Below are 26,148 nucleotides of genomic sequence, written 5' to 3'. Positions count from 1 at the left end.
GTGCGTCTCTCCTGGAATAAGATTCTATCAACCAATTATATCACTAGTAAATGTTGGCAGCCATTGCCTTGGGCTGGCTATAGAACCCATAAAAGCAACTAAGGTTAATACTTGGGTATTTAGAAGGGAACCACTGCATTGCAAAGGGGCAGTGCTAGTCAAGACAAGACTGTGGACATAACATTGAATGAGATAGACTGTCCACTTCTCTAATGTACGTCCACAAAATTCCAGCTCTTTGGGTGCCCATGAAACTTCTGCTTTGATGACATGACCTTTAGGACCATGAAGAGGCTAAGGTTAACTTTTACATTTTGTTATCATTTTTCCTACATAGCTGCTCACTAAAACTCTTTCCAGCTGGTGGCCTGGAGAACATATTTTCTTCAGTTTTACACACACACCCCCGACCCTGTTCATTTATAGTCTTTAGAACTACTGGATAATTTCTTTTGAGGGTGCTGTAATAGCCCACACACGTCAGGGTATAAGGTTTTTCACTGGTAAACAAACATCTTCAGTAACTTAATTGAGTCCTTTTCTGTTTATCCATTGCTGAGGATTGCTCTCTCAAGTCTTTCTTTCTCTCATGTCTCCTCTATCCCAAGAAACAGAAGGGACCCAGTTAGGCTTCCTGGACCTCTGTCTTGCCAAATTTAGGTATGACCATAATAGAAAATGGATAATTATCATTTAAGTTTAAGTATTCAAGAGATGATCCTCAAAATATCCTTTGGTCAACAAATCCAACCATATTCAAACAAGTTTTGAGTGCTCTTTCTGACTCTAGAATGAGCAACACTGATTTAGAATATCATGCTGCTTTACCTTGACAATAATCCTGTTAAGATTGAAGTAGTGGTACAATAACAGAGCACAGGACTTGGGAGTTGAAAGGCCTAAATCACCATAAACAAGTTCTCAACATGTCAAGGCCTCTTCTGTTTCTCATCTAAGAAATACCATATATTCCTACCCTATCCTATAAATAATATTCATGTCATTATTGTGGGAGAGTGAGATACAAAGTACCTGGCAAGGTGTCTGGCCAACAGTGGGCACTTCAGTCACCTTGACTCTGAATCTCTGAAGGGAAGCAAAAACATTGAGAAGAATGAGCCATTGAAACCTGATCACAAATGTTTCTAAGAAACTTACAACTCCTTACCCATAGGTTTGATTTTATGTCCAAGTATGAAAAAGCCATGTGGCTGAACTAAAAAGTGGATTTATTCTATAATTTACTGTATCACAATACTACATGTGTATTTATCTTACACATTTTATATGTATACTCTAAGAGAGAAAGACTTTTTGTAAAGTCAAAAATTATTATGTCAAGCAAAGGCATCTGTTCACTTTCGTAGGGAATGTACCATTTTGTTGCAGAGTATAGAGCCATGACTTACCCTTCACACCCTAAAATTGAGTTCACCAAGGATGAACAATAGGCTTTTGGTGGCAGAGGCTTTTGTCCAACTGAGCAATAAATCCTAGCTGGCACCCATGATTACAGGGATTGGCTCCTGGTAATAATTTTGATGTCATTATCCTCTCCCAGAGATGCATGCATGATTCTGGCCTTTAAAAACAGATTTAAGAGAAAGCATCTATCTTGACATTATCAGCCTTTAAAGATCATGCAGTAGGGTCTGTTGACCTTTCTGCCTTAATGATGAGTTTCAAAACCGTTGAATAACATTAATGGAATGAATTGAAAAAGAGTGTGTACTATGGGGCAGTCCCTGTGGAAGGGAAGAAGTGAGAAAGGGATATTCAGAATGACAAAGGAAACTTGCCTTAGTCCTATGGGAACTGAGAAGTCACATGGAAGCAAAGGGATACAAACGGGATTCCATTTCTGTCTCTACTCCACATATACAGTCCTCAGATATACATCAAGGCATGAGCAAAGAAAAATAAAATATTTCGCTTGTAATTAGGTGTCTGACAATGACTCCAACTCCGGAAAATGCAAAGCATAAACAAATTTGCTTAACTGTACCCAATAATATAAATTTCTATATTTTTTAAAAATACATATTTTTTTACCAGTTACCACCATATGTTGGGAATGGCACTGGATTTTGTCACTAATCATATGAAGGAGTATATGAAAATCACCTCCCTTCTCTAATACTGGGTTTTACAAAATATTTTTTTTTAAATCAAGTGTTTCTAATGTCTTAAGGATTGAACATAAAAAAAATTGTAAAGTTCTTCACACAGTTCCTTGGTCATATCATGGGTTCAATAAATACTAGTGTCTTTCCTCCCAACCCCCAAATCCCCCTTTGCACTAACTTGCTCAATCCACTAATTGAATGGTAGAACAAACTGATAAAGTTGAAAAATATTAGAAACTGAGAATGTGTGACTCCCTTACAATCTTTGTGATATAACTGTTGTGAACACATTTTCAGTGCAATACAAAGTTTTAACAGAAGGGCAGGAATTTAAAATTGTAAGCACTCTGAAAAATACAGGAGCCATCATGGTCACAGCAAACATCTCGAATCTCATACATGCAAATAAAATGTATTAAGTTTATAGCACTGACATTCTGCCTTCTGAACCCAACAGGGAGGTCATGTCAATGCACAAAATGAAATGCATATTTCTATGCTTACCACTACAGCCCATGAAAAATTTAAAGTGGATATGTGATTTTCTACTACACCTAATATAGTGAAATGAACCACAATACCTAGCAGGAGCGGGTGAACTAGCATTTCCATGGCAACCAAAGGCTATGATTACCATTTTATTATTATTATTTTCACTTTGCACTTTCTTTGAAGAGAAATTCCCTTTTTTCATAAGTCTACTTGATAGCTTCCTAAATAATTCTAATCCATAAGGCAATGTATCTTTTTTAACATACTAGAAACACAATGGCTTATTCTAATTATCTTGTGAAACTAAACTCTCAAGTAAAACTTGAAGTAAAAACATAAAGCAGTCTCCTTCTTTTACTTTAGTTATTGACTTCATGATGTCTTGCTCTTGGCAGAGTGCTAATAAGAAAATGGAAAAAACCTGCTACAGGTAGTTCTTCACATTTTTCCCTTGCAAGAAGAAGGTGGGTTTGAGCCAAGTCAGGTTCCATTAAAAGAGAATAAATCATGAGTGGCTAAAAACTTTTCTTCTAGATGACAAAGGAGTGGTCTAGGAGACCTCAGGTTTTCAAGGAGGAAAAATGGGCAAATATGTGATGTCAAAAAACTACGATATAAGCCATAATGGAGTTAATATCAAGGAGGTCACTATTGATTCATTGTCCAAACTGGGTCACTTTCGAGAACACAAGGACACTATTAATAATTATGCAAGGACAACTGACATAAACATTATCATTCTGTAATGTCAAAGTGCTGTGGAACAAAAAATAGAAAGCAGCAAAATGTGTTTGGAAGACGGTGGATCACTAGAGGCTAAGAGGAATGTTTGAGTTAGGGTAATGAAAGAAAAATAGATATTTCAAAGTGAAGAAACAGGAAAACATTCCAGGCAAAATGAAATAGTAAGCACAGAGATGTGAAACAGTAAAATTGCATAGTGTGGCTCGTACTTGTTTGAACTCAAAGAAAGCGACCAGGAGATGCCACTTCAGCCCCCATCACGCTGAGAAAATGCAAAAGCCTGATAAAGATATGTACTAACTCCTCATATGAGTGCAACAAATTTGGAGAACACTATGGAAGTACCTCGTAAAACTGAAAATGTGTATACCCTATAATCCAGACATAATACAAATCGACATGTGTGCCCAAGAAGAAATAGAGAAGGTTTACTGTAGATTGTAACAGTGAAAAATTAGAAATAACTTAAATGTTTATCAACAGCAGAATGGAAAATAAATTGTAATAAATCCATATAATGGACTACTATTCAGCAGTTAAATGAACTAAAACCCAGGGCATCTACCAACATAAGTAAATCTCAGAAACATGTTGAATGGAAAAAAAGAAAAAAAAATCTGTAGAAGGATATGTATTATAGGACATCATACCAATAAGGATTAACACCTTGGAAATAATGCTTTAAATTGTTTAATGGATACATATATAAAATTATAGTAAAAGTATATGATAAAAAGTTTGCATGAGAATACAAAATTTTAGATAGTGGTTTGCTCTAGGTAGGAAAGAAATAAAAAATGATTAAAGAGAGGTACACAGATGGCTCTAACTATAATTGCAGCTTTACTTCTTAGAAGAGAGAGAGACATGAAACAAATATGGCAGCATTTTCAGATATGGCAGAGCTGGGTGACAGTTACATGATAGTACAACATATTTTAGTATTGTGATCAGAAGGGTCTGAAACCAGACTGTCTGAGTCAAAATCCTGGCTCTCCCATTTCATCAGTGTGTGACCTTAGGAAAATAACTTGGCTTTTTCAAGTCTCAACTCCTCACCTGTAAAATACATCTAATAACAATACCCACATCATGGGGTTGCTATGAGGACTGAATGAATTAGTGTTTGAAAAGCTCTTAGAACACAAAGTAAGAGCTATGCTTTGTTAAATAAAAACAATTAGTCTAGTGTACAGCTCAAGTAGGTAGTGAACAGGATAGCCTGGATGGGTGTTGATGGAAGATGGGATTAGGGAGGTAGCCTAGAGGAAAAGCAACTTTTATTAATAATATTTCCTAGGGGAAAAGGTTTTAATTTTTTTTTTTTTTTTTAATGAAAGTTTTTTTTTTTAATTTTTTTTTTAATTAATTTATTTTTTATTTTATGACTGTGTTGGGTCTTCGTTTCTGTGCGAGGGCTTTCTCTAGTTGTGGCAAGCGGGGGCCACTCTTCATCACGGTGCACGGGCCTCTCACTATCACGGCCTCTCTTGTTGCGGAGCACAGGCTCCAGATGCGCAGGCTCAGTAATTGTGGCTCACGGGCCCAGTTGCTCCGTGGCATGTGGGATCTTCCCAGACCAGGGCTCGAACCCGTGTCCCCTGCATTGGCAGGCAGATTCTCAACCACTGCGCCACCAGGGAAGCCCGAAAAGGTTTTTATTAAAGGACATTCTTGAAAGGACTAAAATTCAATCTATTAGTTATCTTTGTATTGGGAAACAATGTCTGGGACATAACTGTTACTCAAAAAAAAAAAGTGCATTCTTTTTATTCTTCTTTCAATCTAAAACATTCCAGGAGTAAAACAGGCCCTTTCAGAGCCATGATATTAGGGGTCATGATAAATATCATTCTTAAAGGATGGTCATGTCCCATAACACCTGAAGTGGGTGAAAAAGTCATGTGTGGATTCATGGCATATCTATGTAACCAATATGCTTATATAATGCAATTCCTCAAGTACAGAGGGACCTGGAATATCATCAGACTGACCGTGCTAGTTATTTGCCTGTCCCTCAGCTCCAAATTCCTCCTTTCCCCTTTCTATTCTCTGTTCTGTGATGCTGGGGCTGGAACTCTATATGCTGCATTTCCTATTGCCTTTCTGGCTGTCTTCAAGTCAGGTTCTGCCAGTGAAAGACATTGGTGGGAATCTGGAAGTTGGGAGGAAGGGAGAAGGGGCCCCTTTTCAGTTTCAGTACTTGTCAACTTTACTGTACCAGCAGGAAAAAGTAATTATGACTCTAGTTTTCAGCTTTTCCCACCAATCCCAGGTTTGGCCTGCAAGGAATCACCCCCCTCACTGGAATACCACCCCATTGCAGTCTCCAGCTACGGAGCTGCACACCCCCCACCCTGCCATGCTATCTTAGTATCTAGTGGGCCACAGCTTCCTTGATATTTGAAGCATTTACTGGGCCACACACTTTTATAACTCCAAGAAACCATAAAGCTGTTTATTCTCAAGTACCAGCCACAGGAAATCACTTCTTAGGAGTATGAGCAGCAGATTGTAATGCTGTCACCTTAGAGGTTTAAGATATAGTCCTTCAGGGCCCACCTTCCAATTACCAAATTCTTTGTGGCCTCTTCCTTTCTGCTCCCCAAGTTCTAAGGGTGAGAGCTGCTCTGGTTTTATTCCTGCCAAGTTGCCTTGGCTCTCCCTTTTTCTGCTTTCAGCTTTCAAACATCTGTGTACCCCAATTCCCCATGTTAAATTCCTATTGTTTGAGATAGCTGGCATGGTTTCTCTTTTCCTAACTGGACTCTGACTGACTCAGCAAACTTACCCTAATGTCATTTTTCAGGATGAGAAAACTGAGCTTCGGAGAGGAGAAATAACTTATTGTACATTACAACAAGGTAGAAACAGATGGTCTAGAACCCAGGTCTCCTGACTGGCAGTCCCCTGTCAATCAGAGATAAGACACTGTACTCATAACCAAGGAATCAGAACTGGAAGGCACCTCAGTGATCATATCATTTAATATAGAGATTGGCAGAACTTTTCTGTACAAAAACAAGCCTTGGGTGGGACTTGGCCTGTGGGTCTTCAGGCCACAGTTTTACAACCACAGTCTAGCAGTTTTTAAATGATACCATGCATCAGAATCACCTAGAGGACTTACTATAAACACAGGTTTCAGGGCCCCACTCCCAGAGATTGTGATTCAGCAGGTCTGGGAGCCTGAGAATTTGCATTTCCAACAACTGGCCAGGTGGTGCTGATGCTGCTGGTCCAGGGACTACACTTGGGGAACCACCACTATGATTCAACTTCTTTATTTTATACATGAGGAGAATAATGCCAGATATATTGATTCAATGACCTACATGAGGTTATAAAGCCAGTAAGCGAGGAGACTGGTGCTTCAATCAAAATCTTTTTGTTCTGAAAGTGTGTATGAAGTTCTAACCATATCTTAGGTGCTGTGTTAGGTTCTGGGTATTAAAAACATGAAAATGACATGAACTAGAAATGAGATAATAGCTGATATAGTGTCTATGACTGCTGGGAAGCATAAGAAGCATTGGGGGACACCTTCAAGATGGTGGAGGAGTAAGACTTGGAGATCACCTTCCTCCCCACAAATACATCAAAACTACATCTACATGTGGAACAACTCCTACAGAACACCTACTGAATGCTGGCAGAAGACCTCAGACTTCCCAAAAACAAGAAACTCCACACGTACCTAGGTAGGGCAAAAGGAAGAACAGAGACAAAAGAATAGGAATGGGACCTGCACCTCGGGGAGGGAGCTGTGAAGGAGGGAAAGTTTCCACACACTAGGAAGCCCCCTCACTGGTGGAGATGGGGGAAGGGTGGGGGGGAATCTTCAGAGCCACGGAGGAGGGTGCAGCAACAGGGGTGCAGAGGGCAAAGTGGAGAGATTCCTGCACAGAGGATCAGTGCCGACCAGCAATCACCAGCCTGAGAGGCTTGTCTGCTCACCAGCCAGGACAGTTAGGGGCTGGGAACTGATGCTCGGGCTTCAGAGGTCAGATCCCAGGGAGAGGACTGGGGTTGGCTGTGTGAACACAGCCTGAAGGGAGCTAGTGCACCACAGCTAGCCAGGAGGGAGTCAGGGATAAACTCTGGAACTGCCTAAGAGGCAAGAGACAATTGTTTCAGGGTGCACAAAGAGAGGGGATACAGAGCACTGCCTAAACGAGATCCAGAGATGGAAGCGAGCCATGGCTATCAGTGCAGACCCCAGAGATGGGCATGAAACGCTAAGGCTGCTGCTACAGCCAACAAGAAGCCTGTGTGCAAGCACAGGTCAAAATCCACACCACCCTTCTGGGAGAATGTGCAGCCCACCACTACCAGGATCCCATGATCCAGGGACAATTTCCCCGGGAGAATACAAGGCCCGCCTCAGGCTGTTGCAACGTCATATCAGCCTCAGCCGATGAAGGCTCACTCTGCATTGCGTACCCCTCCCTCCCCCCCATCCTGAGTAAGCCAGAGCCCCATAATCAACCACTCCTTTAACCCCGTCCTGTCTGGGTGGGGAACAGACACCCTCAGATGACCTACGTGCAGAGGCAGAGCTACATCCAAAGCTGAACCACAGGAGCTGTGTGAACAAAGAAGAGAAAGGGAAATTTTCCCAGCAGCCTCAGGAGCAGCAGATTAAATATCCACAATCAACTTGATGTACACTGCATCACTGGAATACCTGAATACACAATGAATCATCCCAAAATTGAGGAAGTGGACTCTGGAAGCAACTGTAGACTTGGGGTCTGCTTTCTGCATCTAATTTGTCTCTGGTTTTATGTTTATCTTAGTTTAGTATTTAGAGCTTATTATCATTGGTAGATTTGTTTATTGATTTGGTTGCTCTCTTCCTATATATATATATATATATATATATATATATATATATATATATATATATATATTTCCTTTTGTGAGTGTGTATGTGTAGGCTTCTTTGTGTGATTTTGTCTGTATAGCTTCACTTTTGCCATTTGCCCTAGGGTTCTGACTGTCCATTCTGATTTTTTTTTTTTTTTTACAATAGTTTTTACCACTTGCTTCCATTGGAGGATTTGTTTTTTAGTACCGTTGCTCTCTTCTTTCTTTCTCTCTTTCGTATTTTTATTACTTTTTTTTATTTTGAATAATTTTTTTCTATTTTAATAACTTTATTTTATTTATTTTTTCTTTCTTTCTTTTTTTTTTTTTTTTCTCCCTTTTCTTCTGAGCTGTGTGGTTACCAGGGTCTTGATGCTCTGGCCGGATGTCAGGCCTGAGGCTCTGAGGTGGGAGAGCCGAGTTCAGGACATTGGTCCACCAGAGAACTCCCAGCTCCACGTGATGGTGAAAATCTCCCAGAGATCTCCATCTCAATGCTAAGACCCAGCTCCACTCAACAACCAGCAAGCTACAGTGCTGGACACCCTAGGTCAAACAATTAGCAAGACAGGGGCACAACCCCATCCATTAGCAGAGAGGCTGCCTAAAATCATAATAAGGCCATAGACACCCCAAAACACACAACAGGACATGGTCCTGCCCACCAGAAAGACAAGATCCAGCTTCATCCACCAGAATACAGGCACCAGTCCCCTCCACCAGAAAGCCTACATAACCCACTGAATGAACCTTAGCCACTGGTAGCAGACACCAAAAACAATAGGAACTACGAACCTGCAGCCTGCAAAATGGAGACACCAAACACAGTAAGTTAAGCAAAATGAGAAGACAGAGAAATACACAGGAGATGAAGGAGCAAGGTAAAAACCCACCAGACCAAACAAATGAAGAGGAAAAAGGCAATCTACCTGAAAAAGAATTCAGAGTAATGATAATAAAGATAATCCAAATCTTGGAAATGGAGTGGAGAACATACAAGAAACATTGAACAAGGACCTAGAAGAACTAAACAGCAAACAAACAATGATGAATAACACAATAAATGAAACTAAAAATTCTCTAGAAGGAATCAATAGCAGCATAACTGAGGCAGAAGAACGGATAAGTGACCAGGAATATAAAATAGTGGAAAAAGCTACCACAGAGCAGATTAAAGAAAAAAGAATGAAACAAAATAAGGACAACCTCAGAGACGTCTGGACCAACATCAAACACACCAACATTCGAATTATAGGGGTCCCAGAAGAAGAAGAAAAAAAAAAGGGACTGAGAAAATATTTGAACACATTATAGTTGAAAACTTCCCTAATATGCATAAGGAAATAATCAAGTCCAGGAAGCACAGAGAGTCCAATACAGGATAAATCCAAGGAGAAACACACCAAGACACATATTAATCAAACTATCAAAAATTAAATACAAAGAACAAATATTAAAAGCAGCAAGGGAAGAGCAGCAATTAACATACAAGGGAATCCCCACAAGGTTAACAGTTGATCTTTCAGCAGAAAATCTGCAAGCCAGAAGGGAGTGGCAAGACATATTTAAAGTGATGAAAGGGGAAAACCTACAAGCAAAATTACTCTACCCAGCAAGGATCTCATTCAGATTCGAGGGAGAAATTAAAACCTTTACAGGCAAGCAAAAGCTAAGAGAATTCAGCACCACCAAACCAGCTTTACACCAAATGCTAAAGGAACTTCTCTAGGCAGGAAACACAAGAAAAGGAAAAGACCTACAATAACAAACCCAAAACAATTAAGAAAATGTTAATAGGAACATACATATTGATAATTACCTTAAATGTAAATGGATTAAATGCTCCAACCAAAAGACATAGACTGGCTGAATGGATACAAAAACAAGATCCGTATATATGCTGTCTACAAGAGACCCACTTCAGACCTAGGGACACATACAGCCTGAAAGTGAGGGGACGGAAAAAGTTATTCAATGAAAATGGAATCAAAAGAAAGCTGGAGTAGCAATTCTCATATCAGACAAAATAGACTTTAAAATAAAGACTATTACAAGAGACAAAGAAGTACACTACATAATGATCAAAGGATAAATCCAAGACGAATATATAACAATTTTAAATATTTATGAACCCAACTTAGGAACACCTCAATACATAAGGGAAATGCTAACAGCCATAAAAGGGGAAAACAACATTAACAAAATAATAGTAGGGGACTTTAACACCCCACTTTCACCAAAGAACAGATCATCCAAAATGAAAATAATTAAGGAACACAAGCTTTAAATGATACATTAAACAAGACGGACTTAACTGATATTTATAGGACATTCCATCAAAAAACAGCAGATTACACTTTTATCTCAAGTGCCCATGTAACATTCTCCAGGATAGATCATATCTGGGGTCACAAATCAAGCCTTGGGAAATTTAAGAAAACTGAAATCATATCAAGTAAATTTTCTGACCACAACACTGAGACTAGATATCAATTACAGGGAAAAATCTGTAAAAAATACAAACACAGGGAAGTTAAACAATACACTACTAAATAACCAAGAGATCACTTGTGAAATCAAAGAGGAAATCAAAAAATACATAGAAACAAATGACAATGAAAACACGATGACCCAAAACCTATGGGATGCAGCAAAAGCAGTTCGAAGAGGAAAGTTTACAGCAATACAATCCTACCTCAGAACACAAGAAACATCTAAAATAAACAACCTAACCTTACATCTAAAGCAATTAGAGAAAGAAGAACAAAAACACCCCAAAGTTAGCAGAAGGAAAGAAATCATAAATATCAAATCAGAAAAAAATGAAAAAGAAATGAAGGAAACAATAACAAAGATCAATAAAACTAAAGGCTGAGTCTTTGAGAAGATAAACAAAATTGATAAACCATTAGCCAGACTCATCAAGAAAAAAAAGAAGACTCAAATCAATAGAATTAAAAATGGAAAAGGAGAAGTAACAACTGACACTGCAGAAATACAAAGGAACATGAGAGATTACTACAAGCAACTATATGCCAATAAAATGGACAACCTGGAAGAAATGGACAAATTCTTAGAAATGCACAACCTTCTGAGACTGAACCAGGAAGAAATAGAAAATAAAAACAGACCAATCACAAGCACTGAAATTGAAACTGTGATTAAAAATCTTCCAGCAAACAAAAGCCCAGGTCTGGATGGCTTCACAGGAGAATTCTATCAAACATTTAGAGAAGAGCTAACACCTATCCTTCTCAAACTCTTCCAAAATATAGCAGAGGGAGGAACACTCACAAACTCATTCTACGAGGCCACCATCACCCTGATACCAAAACCACATAAAGATGTCACAAAAAAAGAAAACTACAGGCCAATATCACTGATATTGCAAATGTCACTGATAGATGCCAAAATCATCAACAAAATACTAGCAAATAAAATCCACCAGCACATTAAAAGGATCATACACCATGATCAAGTGGGGTTTATGCCAGAAATGCAAGGATTCTTCAATATACTCAAATCAATCAATGTGATAAACCATATTAACAAATAGAAGGAGAAAAACCATATGATAATCTCAACAAATGCAGAAAAAGCTTTTGACAAAATTCAACACTCATTTATGATAAAAACCCTCCAGAAAGTAGACATAGAGGGAACATACCTCAACATAATAAAGGCCATATATGACAAACCCACAGCCAACATCTTCCTCAATGGTGAAAAGCTGAAACCATTTCCACTAGGATCAGGAACAAGACAAGACTGCCCACTCTCACCACTATTATTCAACGTGGTTTTGGAAGTTTTAGCCACAGCAATCAGAGAAGAAAAAGAAATAAAAGGAATCCAAATCAGAAAAGGATATGTAAAACTGTCACTGTTTGCAGATGACATGATAGCATTCATAGAGAATCCTAAACATGCTACCAGAAAACTACTAGAGCTAATCAATGAATTTGGTAAAGCAACAGGATACAAAATTAATGCACAGAAATCTCTTGTATTCCTATACTCTAATGAAGGAAAATCTGAAAAAGAAATTAAGGAAACACTTCCATTTAACACTACAACAGAAAGAATAAAATACCTAGGAATAAACCTACCTAAGGAGGGAAAAGACCTGCATGCAGAAAACTATAAGACACTGATCAAAGAAATTAAAGATGATACAAACAGATGGAGAGTTATACCATGTTCTTGGATTGGAATAATCAACATTGTGAAAATGACTATAATACCCAAAGCAATCTACAGATTCAATGCAATCCCTATCAAACTACCAATCGCATTTTTCACAGAAGTAAAACAAAAACTTTCACAATTTGTATGGAAACACAAAAGACCCTTAAGATCCAAAGCAATCTTGAGAAAGAAAAACGGGGCTGGAGGAATCAGGCTCCTTGACTTCAGACTATACTACAAAGCTACAGTAATCAAAACAGTATGGTAGGAAGGAGCTTCAAGATAGTGGAAGAGGGGCTTCCCTGGTGGCGCAGTGGTTGAGAATCTGCCTGCCAATGCAGGGGACACGGGTTCGAGCCCTGGTCTGCGAGGATCCCACGTGCCGTGGAGCAGCTGGGCCCGTGAGCCACAATTACTGAGCCTGCGCGTTTGGAGCCTGTGCTCCGCAACAAGAGAGGCCGCGATGGTGAGAGGCCCGCGCACCGCGATGAAGAGTGGCCCCCGCTTGCCACAACTAGGGAGGGCCCTCGCACAGAAACGAAGACCCAACACAGCCATAAATAAATAAATAAAAGAACGTGAATTTCTAAAAAAAAAAAAATAACCTAAAATTTAAAAAAAAAAAAAAAAAAAAAAAAAGATAGTGGAAGAGTAAGACATGGAGATCACCTTCCTCCCCACAAATACATCAGAAATACATCTACATGTGGAACAACTCCTACAGAACACCTACTGAATGCTGGCAGAAGACCTCAGACCCACAAAAAGGCAAGAAACTCCCCCACGTACCTGGGTAGGGCAAAAGAAGAAAGAAAAAACACAGACAAAAGAATAGGGATGGGACCTGCACCAGTGGAATGGAGCTGTGAAGGAAGAAAGGATTCCAAACACTAGGAAGCCACTTCGCTGGCAGAGACTGCCGGTGGCGGAGGCGTAGAGCTTCAGAGCCATGGAGGAGAATGCAGTAACAATGGTGCAGAGGGCAAAGTGGAGAGATTGCCACACAGAGGATCGGTGCCGACCAGCACTCACCAGACTGAGAGGCTTGTCTGCTCACCAGCCAGGGCAGGTGGGGGCTGGGAACTGAGCCTCAGGCTTCGCAGGTCAGATCCCAGGGAGAGGACTGGGGTTGGCTGCGTGAACACAACCTGAAGGGGGCTGGTGCACCACACCTAGCCAGGAGGGAGTCTGGGGAAAAATCTGGAGCTACCGAAGATAAAAGAGACTTGTTCTTGCCTCTTTGTTTCCTGGTGTGCGAGGAGAGCACCACTTAAAGGAGCTCCAGAGATGGGCGTGAGCAGCGGCTATCAGCACAGACCCCAGAGATGGGCATAAGACGCTAAGGCTGTTGCTGTAGCCACCAGGAAGCCTGTGAGAAAGCACAGGTCACTATCCACACCTCCCCTCCTGGGAGCCTGTGCAGCCTGCCACTGCCAGGGTCCCGTGATCCACGGACAACTTCCCCAGGAGAACACACGGCACACCTCAGGCTGGTACAACATTATGCCAGCCTCTGCCGCTGAAGGTTCACCCCGCATCTGTACCCCTCCCTCCCCCCGGCCTGAGTAAGCCAGAGCCCCCGAATCAGCTCATCCTTTAACCCCATCCTGTATGAGCAAGGAACAGATGCCCTCAGGCGACCTACATGCAGAGGAGAGTCCAAATCCAAAGCTGAACCCTGGGAGCTGTGCGAACAAACAAGAGAAAGGGAAATTTCTCCCAGCAGCCTCAGGAGCAGAGGACTAAATCTCCACAATCAACTTGATGTACCCTGCATCTGTGGAATACCTGAATAGACAATGAATCATCCCAAATTGAGGAGGTGGACTTTGGGAGCAACAATATATATATTTTTCCCCCTTTTTCTCTTTTTGTGAGTGTGTATGTGTGTGATTTTGTCTGTATAGCTTAGCTTTTACCATTTGTCCTAGGGTTCTATCTCTTCGTTTTTTTTGTTGTTTGTTTGTTTTTTGTTTTATTACTTAAAAATAATTTTTTTTTCTTAATAATTATTTTTTATTTTAAAAACTATTTTATTGGGTCTTCCCTGGTGGCGCAGTGGTTGAGAGTCTGCCTGCCAATGCAGGGGACACAGGTTTGAGCCCTGGTCTGGGAAGATCCCACATGCTGCAGAGCAACTAGGCCCGTGAGCCACCATTACTGAGACTGCACATCTGGAGCCTGTGCTCCGCAACAAGAGAGGCTGTGATAGTGAGAGGCCCACCCACAGCGATGATGGGTGGCCTCCACTTGCCGCAACTAGAGAAAGCCCTCGCACAGAAACGAAGACCCAACACAGCCATTAATTAATTAATTAATTTTTTAAAAACTGTTTTATTTTATTTTACTTTATTTTATTTTATTTTATCTTCTTCTTTCTTTCTTTCTTTCTTTCTTTTCTCCTTTTTATTCTGAGCTGTGTGGAGGACAGGCTCTTGGTGCTCCAGCCAGGCATCAGGGCTGTGCCACTGAGGTGGGAGAGCCAAGTTCAGGACACTGGTCCACAAGAGACCTCCCAGCTCCACATAATACCAATGGTGAAAATCTCCCAGAGATCTCCATCTCAACGCCAAGACCCAGCTCCACTCAACGCCCAGCAAGCTACAGTGCAGGATACCCTATGCCAAACAACTAGCAAGACAGGAACACAACCCCATCCATTAGCAGAGAGGCTGCCTAAAATCATAGTAAGAGCACAGACACCCCAAAACACACCACCAGACATGGACCTGCCCACCAGAAAGACAAGATCCAGCCTCATCCACCAGAACACAGGCACTAGTCCCCTCCACCAGGAAGCCTACACAACCCACTGAACCAACCTTAGCCACTGGGGACAGACACCAAAAACAATGGAAACTACGAACCTACAGCCTGCAAAAAGGAGACCCCAAACACAGAAAGTTAATTAAAAGGAGAAGACAGAGAAACACACAGCAGATGAAGGAGCAAGGCAAAATCCCACCAGACCTAGTAAAGTTCCTCTAGAATTTGTTGTAGAGCTGGTTTGGTGGTGCTGAATTCTCTTAGCTTTTGCTTCTCTGTAAAGGTTTTAATTTCTCTGTTAAATCTGAATGTGATCCTTTTGGGTAGAGTAAACTTGGTTGTAGGCTTTTCCCTTTCATCACTTTAAATATGTCCTGCCACTCCCTTCTGGCTTTCAGAGTTTCTGGTGAATGGACAGCTGTTAACCTTATGGGGATTCCCTTGTATGATATTTGTTGCTTTTCCCTTGCAGTTGATTTCTAGTCTCACATTATTGTGATCCAAAAAAAATGTTTGACATGATTTCCATTTTCTTGAATTTACTTAAACTTATTTTGTCACCCAGCATGTGGTCTATCCTGGAGACTGTTCCATGTGCACTTGAAAAGAATGTGTATTCTGCTGCTTTGGATGGAATGTTCTATACACATCTACTAAGTTCATTTGGTCTAATGTGTCATTTAAGGTCAGTGTTTCCCTAATGATTTTCTATCTTGATGGTCTGTCCATTGATGTAAGTCAAGTGTTAAAGTCCCCAATATTATTGTGTTACTGCCAATTTCTCACTTTATGTCTGTTAATATTTGCTTTATGTATTTAGACGCTTCTATGTTGGAACCATATATATTTCTAATTGTTTCATCTTCTTCTTGGAGTGATCCCTTGATCATTATGCCTATATAATGTAGAAAATCATTATTTACTACATTTACCATATATTTGCCTTTACCAATGAGAGTATTAGTAGACATTTCAGATGCAAGACTTTGCACCAGGCAGAAGTCTGGGGTTGGCTACTTTGTTCTTGGTTTACCCTGTAAACAGCACAGCTAAGAGTAACCTCACACTAAGTATATGTTTAAAACAACTCATTCCAATGCCTCCAGAATGTAACTCACAGAATGCTTTACATACCGCAGAAGCTTCCATCCACTGCTTTTCCTTCAGACATATATGTGCTCATCCATCTGCCCCACCCCTGCTCCACCATCCTGGTTGTAGGTTTCCTTTCATCACTTTAAATATATTGTGCCGCTCCCTTCTGACCTGCAGAAAAGTCAGCTGATAGCCTTATGGGTGTTCCCTTGTATGTAACTTGTTGCTTTTCCCTTGCCACTTTTATTATTCTCTCTTTATCTTTAATTTTTGCCATTTTAATTACAATGTGTCTTGATGTAGTCCCCTTTGAGTTGATCTTGTTTGGGACTCTCTGTGCTTCCTGGACCTTGATGTCTGTTTCCTTTCCCAGGTTAGGGAAATTTTCAGCTCTTATGTCTTCAAATATGTTCTCTGTCCCTTTCTCTCTCTCTTTTCCTTCTGAGATTCCTTTCTTAATGTGAATGTCAGTACACTTGATGTTGTTTCCAAGGTCTTTTAAATTGACCTCATTTCTTTTTATTCTTTTTTCTCTTTGTGTTCAGCTTCAGTGATTTCCACTTCTCTGTCTTCCAATGCACTGAATTTTTCCTCTGTATCATCTAATCTACTGTTGGTTCCTTCTAGTGTACTTTTTACTTCAGATATTGTATGTTTCAGCTCTGTCTGGTTCTTCTTTACACTTTTTAACTCTTTGTTAAAATGTTTAACTTCTCACTCTGTTTATCCAGTCTTCTCTCAAGTTCTTTGAACATCTTCTTGATCATTACTTTGAACTCTTTATTAGGTAGATTGTTTATCTCCACTTCACTTAGTTTTTCTGTGGTTTTATATTGTTCTTTCATTTGGAACATATTCCTCTGTTGCCTAATTTTTCTTAATTTGCTCTTTTTATTTCTATGCATTTGGAAGGTTATTTACATTTCTCAATTGTGGAGAAGTGGCTTTTTTGTGGGACATGTCCTAGGTATCCCAGCAGCACACTCACCTCTGGTCAACAGAGCTATATACTCTAGTGTGCCCCTATATGGCCTAAGTGTGTTGGTTGCCAGCCCTGCCTTGTGACGAGGCTACCAGTCACTGGTGGGCAGGGCTGGGTCACAAAGTGGCTGGTTTCAAAGCTCCAGCAGTTCCTGGGGCTAGTGGGTGGATCCAGGTCCCAGGGTCTCTGGCTGCAGGGCCCAGGGGGTCTCAGAGTTGTTGCCTGTCCACTGGTTGGTGAGGCTGGTCCCGGAGCTAATTATGCTGGGTCCTGGGCCCTCTGGTGTAAAGGCTGGGTTCTGGAATGGCTGTGGGCTCAGGGGATTTTAAGGCAGCCACGCTGTTGGTGGGTGAGGCCAGTGTCAGCACTAATAAGCTACAGAGAGGACTCCAAAATAGTGCTTGCCAGAATCAGTGTAACTGTGGTAGAACGAGATCCCCAAAATGACTGCCACCAGTGTCTATATTCCCAGGGTGAGCTCCATTTACCCTCTGTCTCTCCAGGAGACTCTCCAAGATCAGCAAGTGGGTCTGACCCAGAATCCTTTCAAATTACTGCTTCTTTCCTGGGTCCTGGAATGTATGAGATTTTGTGTGGGCCTTTTAAGAGTGGAGTCTCTATTTCCCACAGCCCTCTGACTCTCCCAAAAGTAAGACCTGATGGCTTTCAAAGCCAAACATTCTGGGGGCTCATCTTCATGGTGCAGAACCCCCAGGCTGGGGAGCCCAGTGTGGGGCTTGGATCCCATGCTCCTTGCAACTATAATTATCCTCCCATTTGTGGATGGCCCACCTGGGTGTATGGGTCTTGACTATACTGCTTCTCTGCCCCTTCTACCTGTCTTGTTGTGGTTCCTTCTTTACACCTTTAGTTGTATATCTTTTATGCTAGTCTTCTGGTCTTTTTCATCAATAGCTGCACTGTAAATATGTGTAATTTTGTCATGCCCATGGCCATTTGACTCATAGCTGGCTTTTAAAAATTTACATTTGATTGTGTCACTCCAGGCTTAAAAATGTCTTATAATCCCTCTATTTAAAAAGGAAAACAAAACGAAACAAAAACTATGTCTAAGCTCTTGAACATGGAACACAAAGAATTTAACAGCATGGCCCCTGATGACCTTGCTGGTCTCCTCATTCATCACATCTTATTGTGTACCCTGCCTTTTAGAGACTTAGAGGTACCCAGCACTCCCCAAACCCACAGTGAATTTTCACTCCTCTTTGCCAGTGTTGTTTATCCTGATAATCCTCACATTCTTCTCCTTATCCACTTTGGATAATCCTGAAGATTGTCAAGACCCAAGACTTCCCTCCTTCCTTCTCCTCTGTACTGAGAAATATGACTCTTGAAGAATTCTTTGGGCTGCAAGTAACAGAAAGCCTGACTCAAAGTGGCTCCAACAACAAGATGATTTTTTATCTCAAGAAAAATAATGCTGAGGCAGTTCCATGGTTAATTCAATACTCAAGTGGCCCATAAAAGATCTTGGTTCTTTCCAACTTTCTGCTCTGCCATCTTTAGTGTGGCTTTTGTTCCCAAGTTTTTTCAGTGGACTCCCCTCACAAACGATGGAGAGAACTATTCATCATATTTTCATATCTGTGTTAGTGTATTAGTCAGGGTGTTCCAGAGAAACAGAACCAATAGAATGTGTGTGTGTGTGTGTGTGTGTGTGTGTGTGTGTGTTGGTCTACAGAGAGAGAAATTTATTTTAAGGAATTGGCTCACATGATTATGGAGACTGACAAATCTGAAATTTTCAAGGTAGGCCAGCAGCCTGGAGGCCCAGTTGATGTTGTAGCTGAAGGCTGAAAACTTCTGGACACACAAGTTCCCTCAGCCTTTTTCTCTTAAGGCTCACAACTGATTGGATGAGGCCCACCGACATTATGGAGAATAATCTGCTTTACTCAGAGTCTACCAGTATAAATGCTAATCTCATTTTAAAAATATCTTCACAGAAACATCTAGAATAATGTTTGATCAAATATCTGGGTACTGTGGGTCAGCCAAGTTGACACATAAAAGTAGCCATCATGACGTCTAAATCAATCACTGTCAAAAAAAGAGGCTGAAATCACCATGGTGTAGATATTAGCCAAGAGTAACCATCTGGGGCTGGGACGGTCTCCTTCCCTGAGCACATGACTATGTGGAGGTAAACACCCAAATACAATTGGTGCTCTGTCTGTAAGGCAGATGGTGGTTATGGGTGATGCTGGATGAAGATACAGATTTAAGCAAGTAAACAACAAAATCTGTTAAACACCAGGCAGGCTGAATCCCAACGCTTTATGGCCTCCTTTATATGTCTTATAAACCCTATTAGAGCCCTTATACTAAGTCAGGGGTTTATGGCTTTATTTCCTCTTTAGACTGTGAGTTTATCCTTGTATAAGGACTATGTATCAGTTAGCTCTTTATCAACAGTCCCACACATGTGCTCAGTATCAGGTGGCTACTCCTTAAGTACAATTGAACTGACCAAAGTGGGCTATTCTGATGCTAAATCAACCTTGTGTTTGCCATTGCTGTAGAAATCATGTATTCTTTATCTACTACAAGCTTTGTTAAGGTAACAGATTCACAACTATTACGTCAACTGATAATTATTTCTGGACACTCTAGTAAAAGCTCATGGGACAATAAAACTTGTCCAAATAATCTAGTCATAAGAGATTCTCTTCTCTTTTACACATCAATAATCTGAAAAAAATCCCAGGGCAAAGTAAAGAACATTCTTAACCTTATATTTAGTAATGATAATGAGAGAAAAAGGGACCATTGGCCTAAGCACCAATTCAGATAAAGTGGGTCATCTGGAGTCTGTCAGATGTTAGAGCCTAAGGTCCAATTACTTAATTCACAAATTCTCATGACTCTTATCTTTTTAAAGAGATTTGAAATTCCCAAAAGTTTAGGAAGTGAGATCATCAGATACCAGTCTTCTTTACCAAGAAGCCAAAGAATTTTGGGACTGTTAAATCTAGAGAATGATGAAGTTTCCTCTCCAGTGGTCACTGTATGGAGACACTTTGAGCTTACAAATTCAAGGAACATTTACTAAGCACCTTCCATGTTCTAGCATCATGAGAGACCCTCACTTGCACGATTACATTTTTCAATTTACAGTTCTCTTCCTTTCTCAAACAGAGAAGTATCAAATATCCAGTTATGTTGTTATGATAAAATAATGATAGTAATGCCAACAACATTACAGGTACTGACTCACACGATGCACCAGACACTTTACCTACATTATGTAATTTAATCCTCACAAAACTTTGTGAGGGTCATTTGGTCCTTATCTTCATTGTAACAGATGAAGAACTTGGGGGAATGAGAGTTGGTAGGCGACTTGCTGACAGTTCTACCAGAAGGAAACCATAGAGTCCAGACTCAGCTCCAGGTCTCTCCAACTCCAGAGTTCATGCTCATAACTCCACACCTTACTGGTTCCCATATAGATGGTTTTATACATATTATCTCATTTAAAACTTGAAATGAGGGAAACTTAAATTCTTTTAAATCAACACATAAAGGAAAGATAAAACTTCTTTCCTGTGGTTGTCTTAGAAGCAACAACAAACTCAAAATAGGTACTTAAGTACATGTAAAGGAAGAATGTGTCAACAGAGAGGAAAAAGTCAAAAAACTGTGGGGCAGAAAAGCAAAATTTTCCAGAATGTATCCAGTATTATCCATGAGCATTTCAGTCACTATGGAGAATATTACTAGTTTAGCAAGATTTATAATCTGGCAGAATGCCCTTTGTTGCTCTAATTTAATAATCACAAAGCATAAAAATATTATTATAAATGTAATTTCTGGGATGTCTTGAATATGAGAAGAAGATTTCTCAGAAAAAAAATACACAAGCCTTCTATCAATTGGAAAGGGATGCCCCCAACTGTAAGTATAAAATGTCATATGTCTATATCATGCCATATGAACACATCTGTGTCAATTAAATTATTATAAGAATATTATTAGAAACTTGATCATTTCTGGGTGAATTAATCAAGCCCAGTTTCTATGCCCACTGGGCCAAGAAATAAATGTACCATAGTAAATTTATCAAGTTAATAATACCAATTTATGAAACTATTCGGCAGTCAACTGGCTTTTCCCTGGGTCATTCACTCTCCCTCACCATGCCTGCTTTCCTCTTATTGCAAAGCTTCAAAGGTACATATTTATGTCCCACAATACAAATGAGAAAAGTGATGCTCAGAGTTTAGCAACTTGCTTAGCTCTGCACAGCTGATATAATGAACTATACAGAAAAACAGGAAAAGAAGACATAGCATCCAAGAATGAACCAGGTGACCTGAGGACACCGCTCTTCCCACCTGCCACTACTACAAAGACCTCAACTGACACTTGACCTCTGTTTTCAGTGCCTAATTTTGACTCCTTTTGAGAGCTTTATCTCTTACCCTCTCACATATAAGCAGTTAAAAATACTTTGAAATATCTCACCTGCCTTCCCTTCCATCCTTCTCTTTAACATTCATGCTCTTTCTCTTGCCTCTTTCCCTACAGTCTTGAAGCAGCGGAAGACTGAGGACTATAATTAGGATAAGAGTAGTGGGGGAAGACAAGGACACTCCACCTTGCCTCAAAACTAAAGTTATGGTATGTTTCTGGCTTTAACATGTCTTCAGTTCTCTCCTCCCATGCTGAAAGCATCCACTTTACCTATGATTTTTTACCTGGTATTTGGCCCAATCTGCTAAGTCCTGACCGTGAATGCTACTGAAGTGACATCAGAGACAGCGTGCATCCCAGCAAGCCTCATTGCTAATTTCCAGACTTCCTGTTTCATTAACATTAAAAAATCGCTCTTTCTCAACCAAATTTTAGCATACAGAACCTCAAACCCGACTCTTGCATTGCCCTCTCCCTGACACAGCCACCTGTAGATGGAAGGACCTTAAGATGTAAGCTCAGATGGAAAAACGTAGTCTTGGTTAAATTACCACTCACTTAATAAACTTTCTCTTGATGGAGGATTCATCTAACACATAAGTCAGACTATGATGCTTTTTGCAATACATTCCATGCCATGTAGCAAATGCAATATTCTGGAAATAATACTACATTTCACTCAAATTATTTTCTTAAAAATAAAGTAATAAATGTGCATTTACCTGGGACAAAGCTTCCCTGGACCACCTCCTTGTATGCCCACCAGCCTTCATGGATTTTTGGTGAATTCTGTTGAGCTAAAGCAAAAACAAAAGAGAAAACAGGCTAAGATGAAAGCAAAGAAGTACTGTGTCCATGTTGTCCAAGAAAGAAGACTGACTATACATAAAATAATTCTTTTCTACCCATAAGTCATACTACAAAATGTAACAGCAGCCTACCACCTCGTTATTTTCAAATTGATTATTAACCTGTAAATATACTGTCATAAAGTTTTATAAAAACCACTCAGGATATTTCTACTGATGAGAAATAGTAAGTATGTATTTAAGCCTATTTGAATTGCCCTGTCACTTGTCTCTAGCTCTGCCTCACCTCTTTTCTTTACCTCTCCCTACACACACATACACACACACATCCATATAAGGAAGACGTATCAGTCTGACTGAAGCATCAATTCAAGAAACATCATTTAAAAGGAAGAAGGAAAAAGAAGCCCCTGGATAGTTGAGTACTGCAACTGACAAAAGTATCACTGAAAGCCTCTGTTCCATCAAGAGAGTTGCAAAACTTTTTGCTCTCTCTTCATCTCCAATCACTGTTTCTTCAGCTACCCCATCCATTCAGATGTGGAATTATTTAAGATTTTAGCAGGCAGCAAGACAATTAGACCATCTGAATCAAGTCTATTATAATGATAGAACTGTAGAGTTTTCATTAGCTTTCTTTAACATGCACTGTGAATGATCCAGATTCACCCTGCAAAAATCAGTCAGCCTAAGCAGGGCCCACTTGATGCCCATCAATTAGAAAATATAGGCTAGAACTGAATATAGGCTAGAATTGAAGAAAATAAAGGCATTTTACATAATATGTTTTCAAATTCCCAGTCTGCCTACCTACTGCTTGGTAATTTGGAAAGACAGGGCAGCACATTTAAAAGGCATCTCCATTTCATTTCTTTTTATGGCTGAGTAATATTCCATTGTATATATGTGCCACATCTTCTTTATCCATTCATCTGTCGATGGACATTTAGGTTGCTTCCATGTCCTGGCTATTGTAAATAGAGCTGCAATGAACATTTTGGTACATGACTCTTTTTGACCTATGGTTTTCTCAGGGTATATGCACAGTAGTGGGATTGCTGGGTCGTATGGTAGTTCTATTTGTAGTTTTTTAAGGAACCTCCATACTGTTCTCCATAGTGGCTGTATCAATTTACATTCCCACCAACAGTGCAAGAGTGTTCCCTTTCCTCCACACCCTCTCCAGCATTTATTGTTTCTAGATTTTTTGATGATGGCCATTCTGACCGGTGTGAGATGATATCTCATTGTAGTTTTGATTTGCATTTCTCTAATGATTAATGATGTTGAGCATTCTTTCATGTGTCTGTAGGCCATCTGTATATCTTCTTTGGAGAAATGTCTATTTAGATCTTCTGCCCATTTTTGGATTGGGTTGTTCGTTTTTTTTGTTATTGAGCTGCATGAGCTGCTTGTAAATCTTGGAGATTAATCCTTTGTCAGTTGCTTCATTTGCAAATATTTGTAATGAGGTGGATGGAGTTAGAGTCTGTCATACAGAGTGAAGTAAGTCAGAAAGAGAAAAACAAATACAGTATGCTAACACATATATACGGAATCTAAGGGAAAAAAAAAAAAAGGCCATGAAGAACCTAGTGGCAAGACGGGAATAAAGACACAGACCTACTAGAGAATGAACTTGAGGATATGGGGAGGGGGTGGGGTGAGATGTGACTGGGTAAGAGAGTGTCATGGACATATATACACTACCAAATGTAAAATAGATAACTAGTGGGAAGCAGCCGCATAGCACAGGGAGATTAGCTCGGTGCTTTGTGACCACCTAGAGGGGTGGCATGGGGAGGGTGGGAGGGAGGGAGATGCAAGAGGGAAGAGAAATGGGAACATATTGTATATGTATAACTGATTCACTTTGTTATAAAGCAGAAGCTAACACACCATTGTAAGGCAATTATACTTCAATAAAGATATTTAAAAAAAATAAAAATAAAAGGCACCTCATTTAAAGTTCTGCTGTACTATTATGGTAGTTTATCTGAGCTAGAGCACCAAGAGAAGTACTGCACTTCCATTTTAACGTCTCCCAGCCAGATCCTCAATAATCATCTTGTTGTTGTTGTTTACATCTGATTTCCAGTGGGTGGAGAGCTGACTGAGAATTTCTCAGAGCAAACGGGTGAACAGAAAGCAGTCTTAGTTTCCACTGTGTTCTCTGCTTCTCTTTGCCTATGGATTTGGATTTCCTTACTTGATGTGCAACCAGCCCCTGGGAAAAATCCAGCTGTCTAGTCAAAAAAATTTTGTTGACAATAAATGCTGTCATCACTGTCCGATGAGGAAATACACATAGCAAAGGCCTTTCTTTTGATAGTAAGGAAAACCTATTTCAATTTTATACTCCTTTTTGTTGTTGTGGCAGTTCCAACCACAGAAGACAGATATAACCTAGAATCACCTTACACACTGGGCCAGACCCAAGCAAGCTGACATCAAAATTTGCATTGGGAAATAAAGAAAGAAAAAAAATGGTGGTGGAGCAGCCTATATTACTTTCACTCAAAAGAGTCAGAATGAGATCATGGTTAAAAGGCTCAAAGGTAGCTGAAGTTGAAAATCAACAGAAGGAAAGTCACTAACATGGCTGATTCCAAGCCTGGTATTCAAGAATCTCTGCAATTTGGATTTGCCATGAATTCTGATCTCATAATCTTCACAAAATTTCTGTTCACCTGCTTTTCCCAAGAAGACCATGTTTACTGCTCTCTCCACACCTTTGTTCTACTCATTTTTTTTTCTTTTTCTGGAATTCCATCTTTATCTACTTATTGACTAGTCTTACTCAATTCTCAAATCCTTACCACTTCTCACTCCTTTCAGTAAATTTCTCCTATCATTCTACCTCCACTGTAACCCCTCGTCTCCCTAAATTTCAGGACTTTAGTGTCCATTAATTATTTGTCACTTGAAACATTTATTGAGGTCCTGTGATTGTCAGGTAGTGTTCTAAGAATCAAGAATACAAAGTTGCTATTTTCCAAGAACTTACATTCTACTGGAAGGAGACACAAAAAAGCAAAAAAACTGAATTAAACTATAAGAAGAATGAATACTGAGAAAATAATAATTCAAAAGAGTCATGTATCACAATGTTCATTGCAGCACTATTTACAATAGCCAGGACATGGAAGCAAACTAAGTGTCCATTGACAAATGAATGGATAAAGAATATGAGGCGCATATATACAATGGACTATTACTCACCATAAAAAGAAATGAAATTGAGTTACTTGTAGTGAGGTGGATGGACCTAGAGTCTGTCATGCCACTTACTTTCTGAAGTAAGTCAGAAAGAGAAAAACAAATACTGTATGCTAACACATATATATGGAAACTTAAAAAAAAAAAAAAAAGGTTCTGAAGAACCTAGGGGTAAGACAGGGATAAAGACACAGACATGGAGAATGGACTTGAGGACACGGGGAGGGGGAAGGGTAAGCTGGGACAAAGTGAGAGAGTGACATTGACATATATACACTACCAAATGTAAAATAGCTAGTGGGAAGCAGCCGCATAGCACAGGGGGTTAAGCTAGGTACTTTGTGACCACCTAGAGGGGTGAGATAGGGAGGGTGAGAGAGAGATACAACAGGGAGGGGATATGGGGATATATGTATACATA

The 26,148-nt window shown here is 40.0% G+C and overlaps 1 protein-coding gene across 7 annotated transcripts in view; it reads right to left on the bottom strand.

Annotated features, from left to right (window-relative positions):
- Positions 1-26,148, bottom strand: part of CA10 (carbonic anhydrase 10) — a 622,534-nt gene that overhangs the window by 486,739 nt on the left and 109,647 nt on the right. For all 7 annotated transcript variants that reach the window (XM_057535532.1, XM_057535531.1, XM_057535529.1 and 4 more), the window contains one exon: positions 22,422-22,496. In XM_057535532.1, coding sequence (XP_057391515.1) covers positions 22,422-22,496 — 75 coding nt within the window. The remainder of the gene's footprint in view (positions 1-22,421; positions 22,497-26,148) is intronic.

Source organism: Balaenoptera acutorostrata, chromosome 20 (assembly GCF_949987535.1).
Source record: "Balaenoptera acutorostrata chromosome 20, mBalAcu1.1, whole genome shotgun sequence".
Lineage (NCBI taxonomy): Eukaryota > Metazoa > Chordata > Mammalia > Artiodactyla > Balaenopteridae > Balaenoptera > Balaenoptera acutorostrata.
The sequence above is the reverse complement of the archived record's forward strand: the minus strand, read 5'-3'. Positions and strand labels throughout refer to the sequence as shown.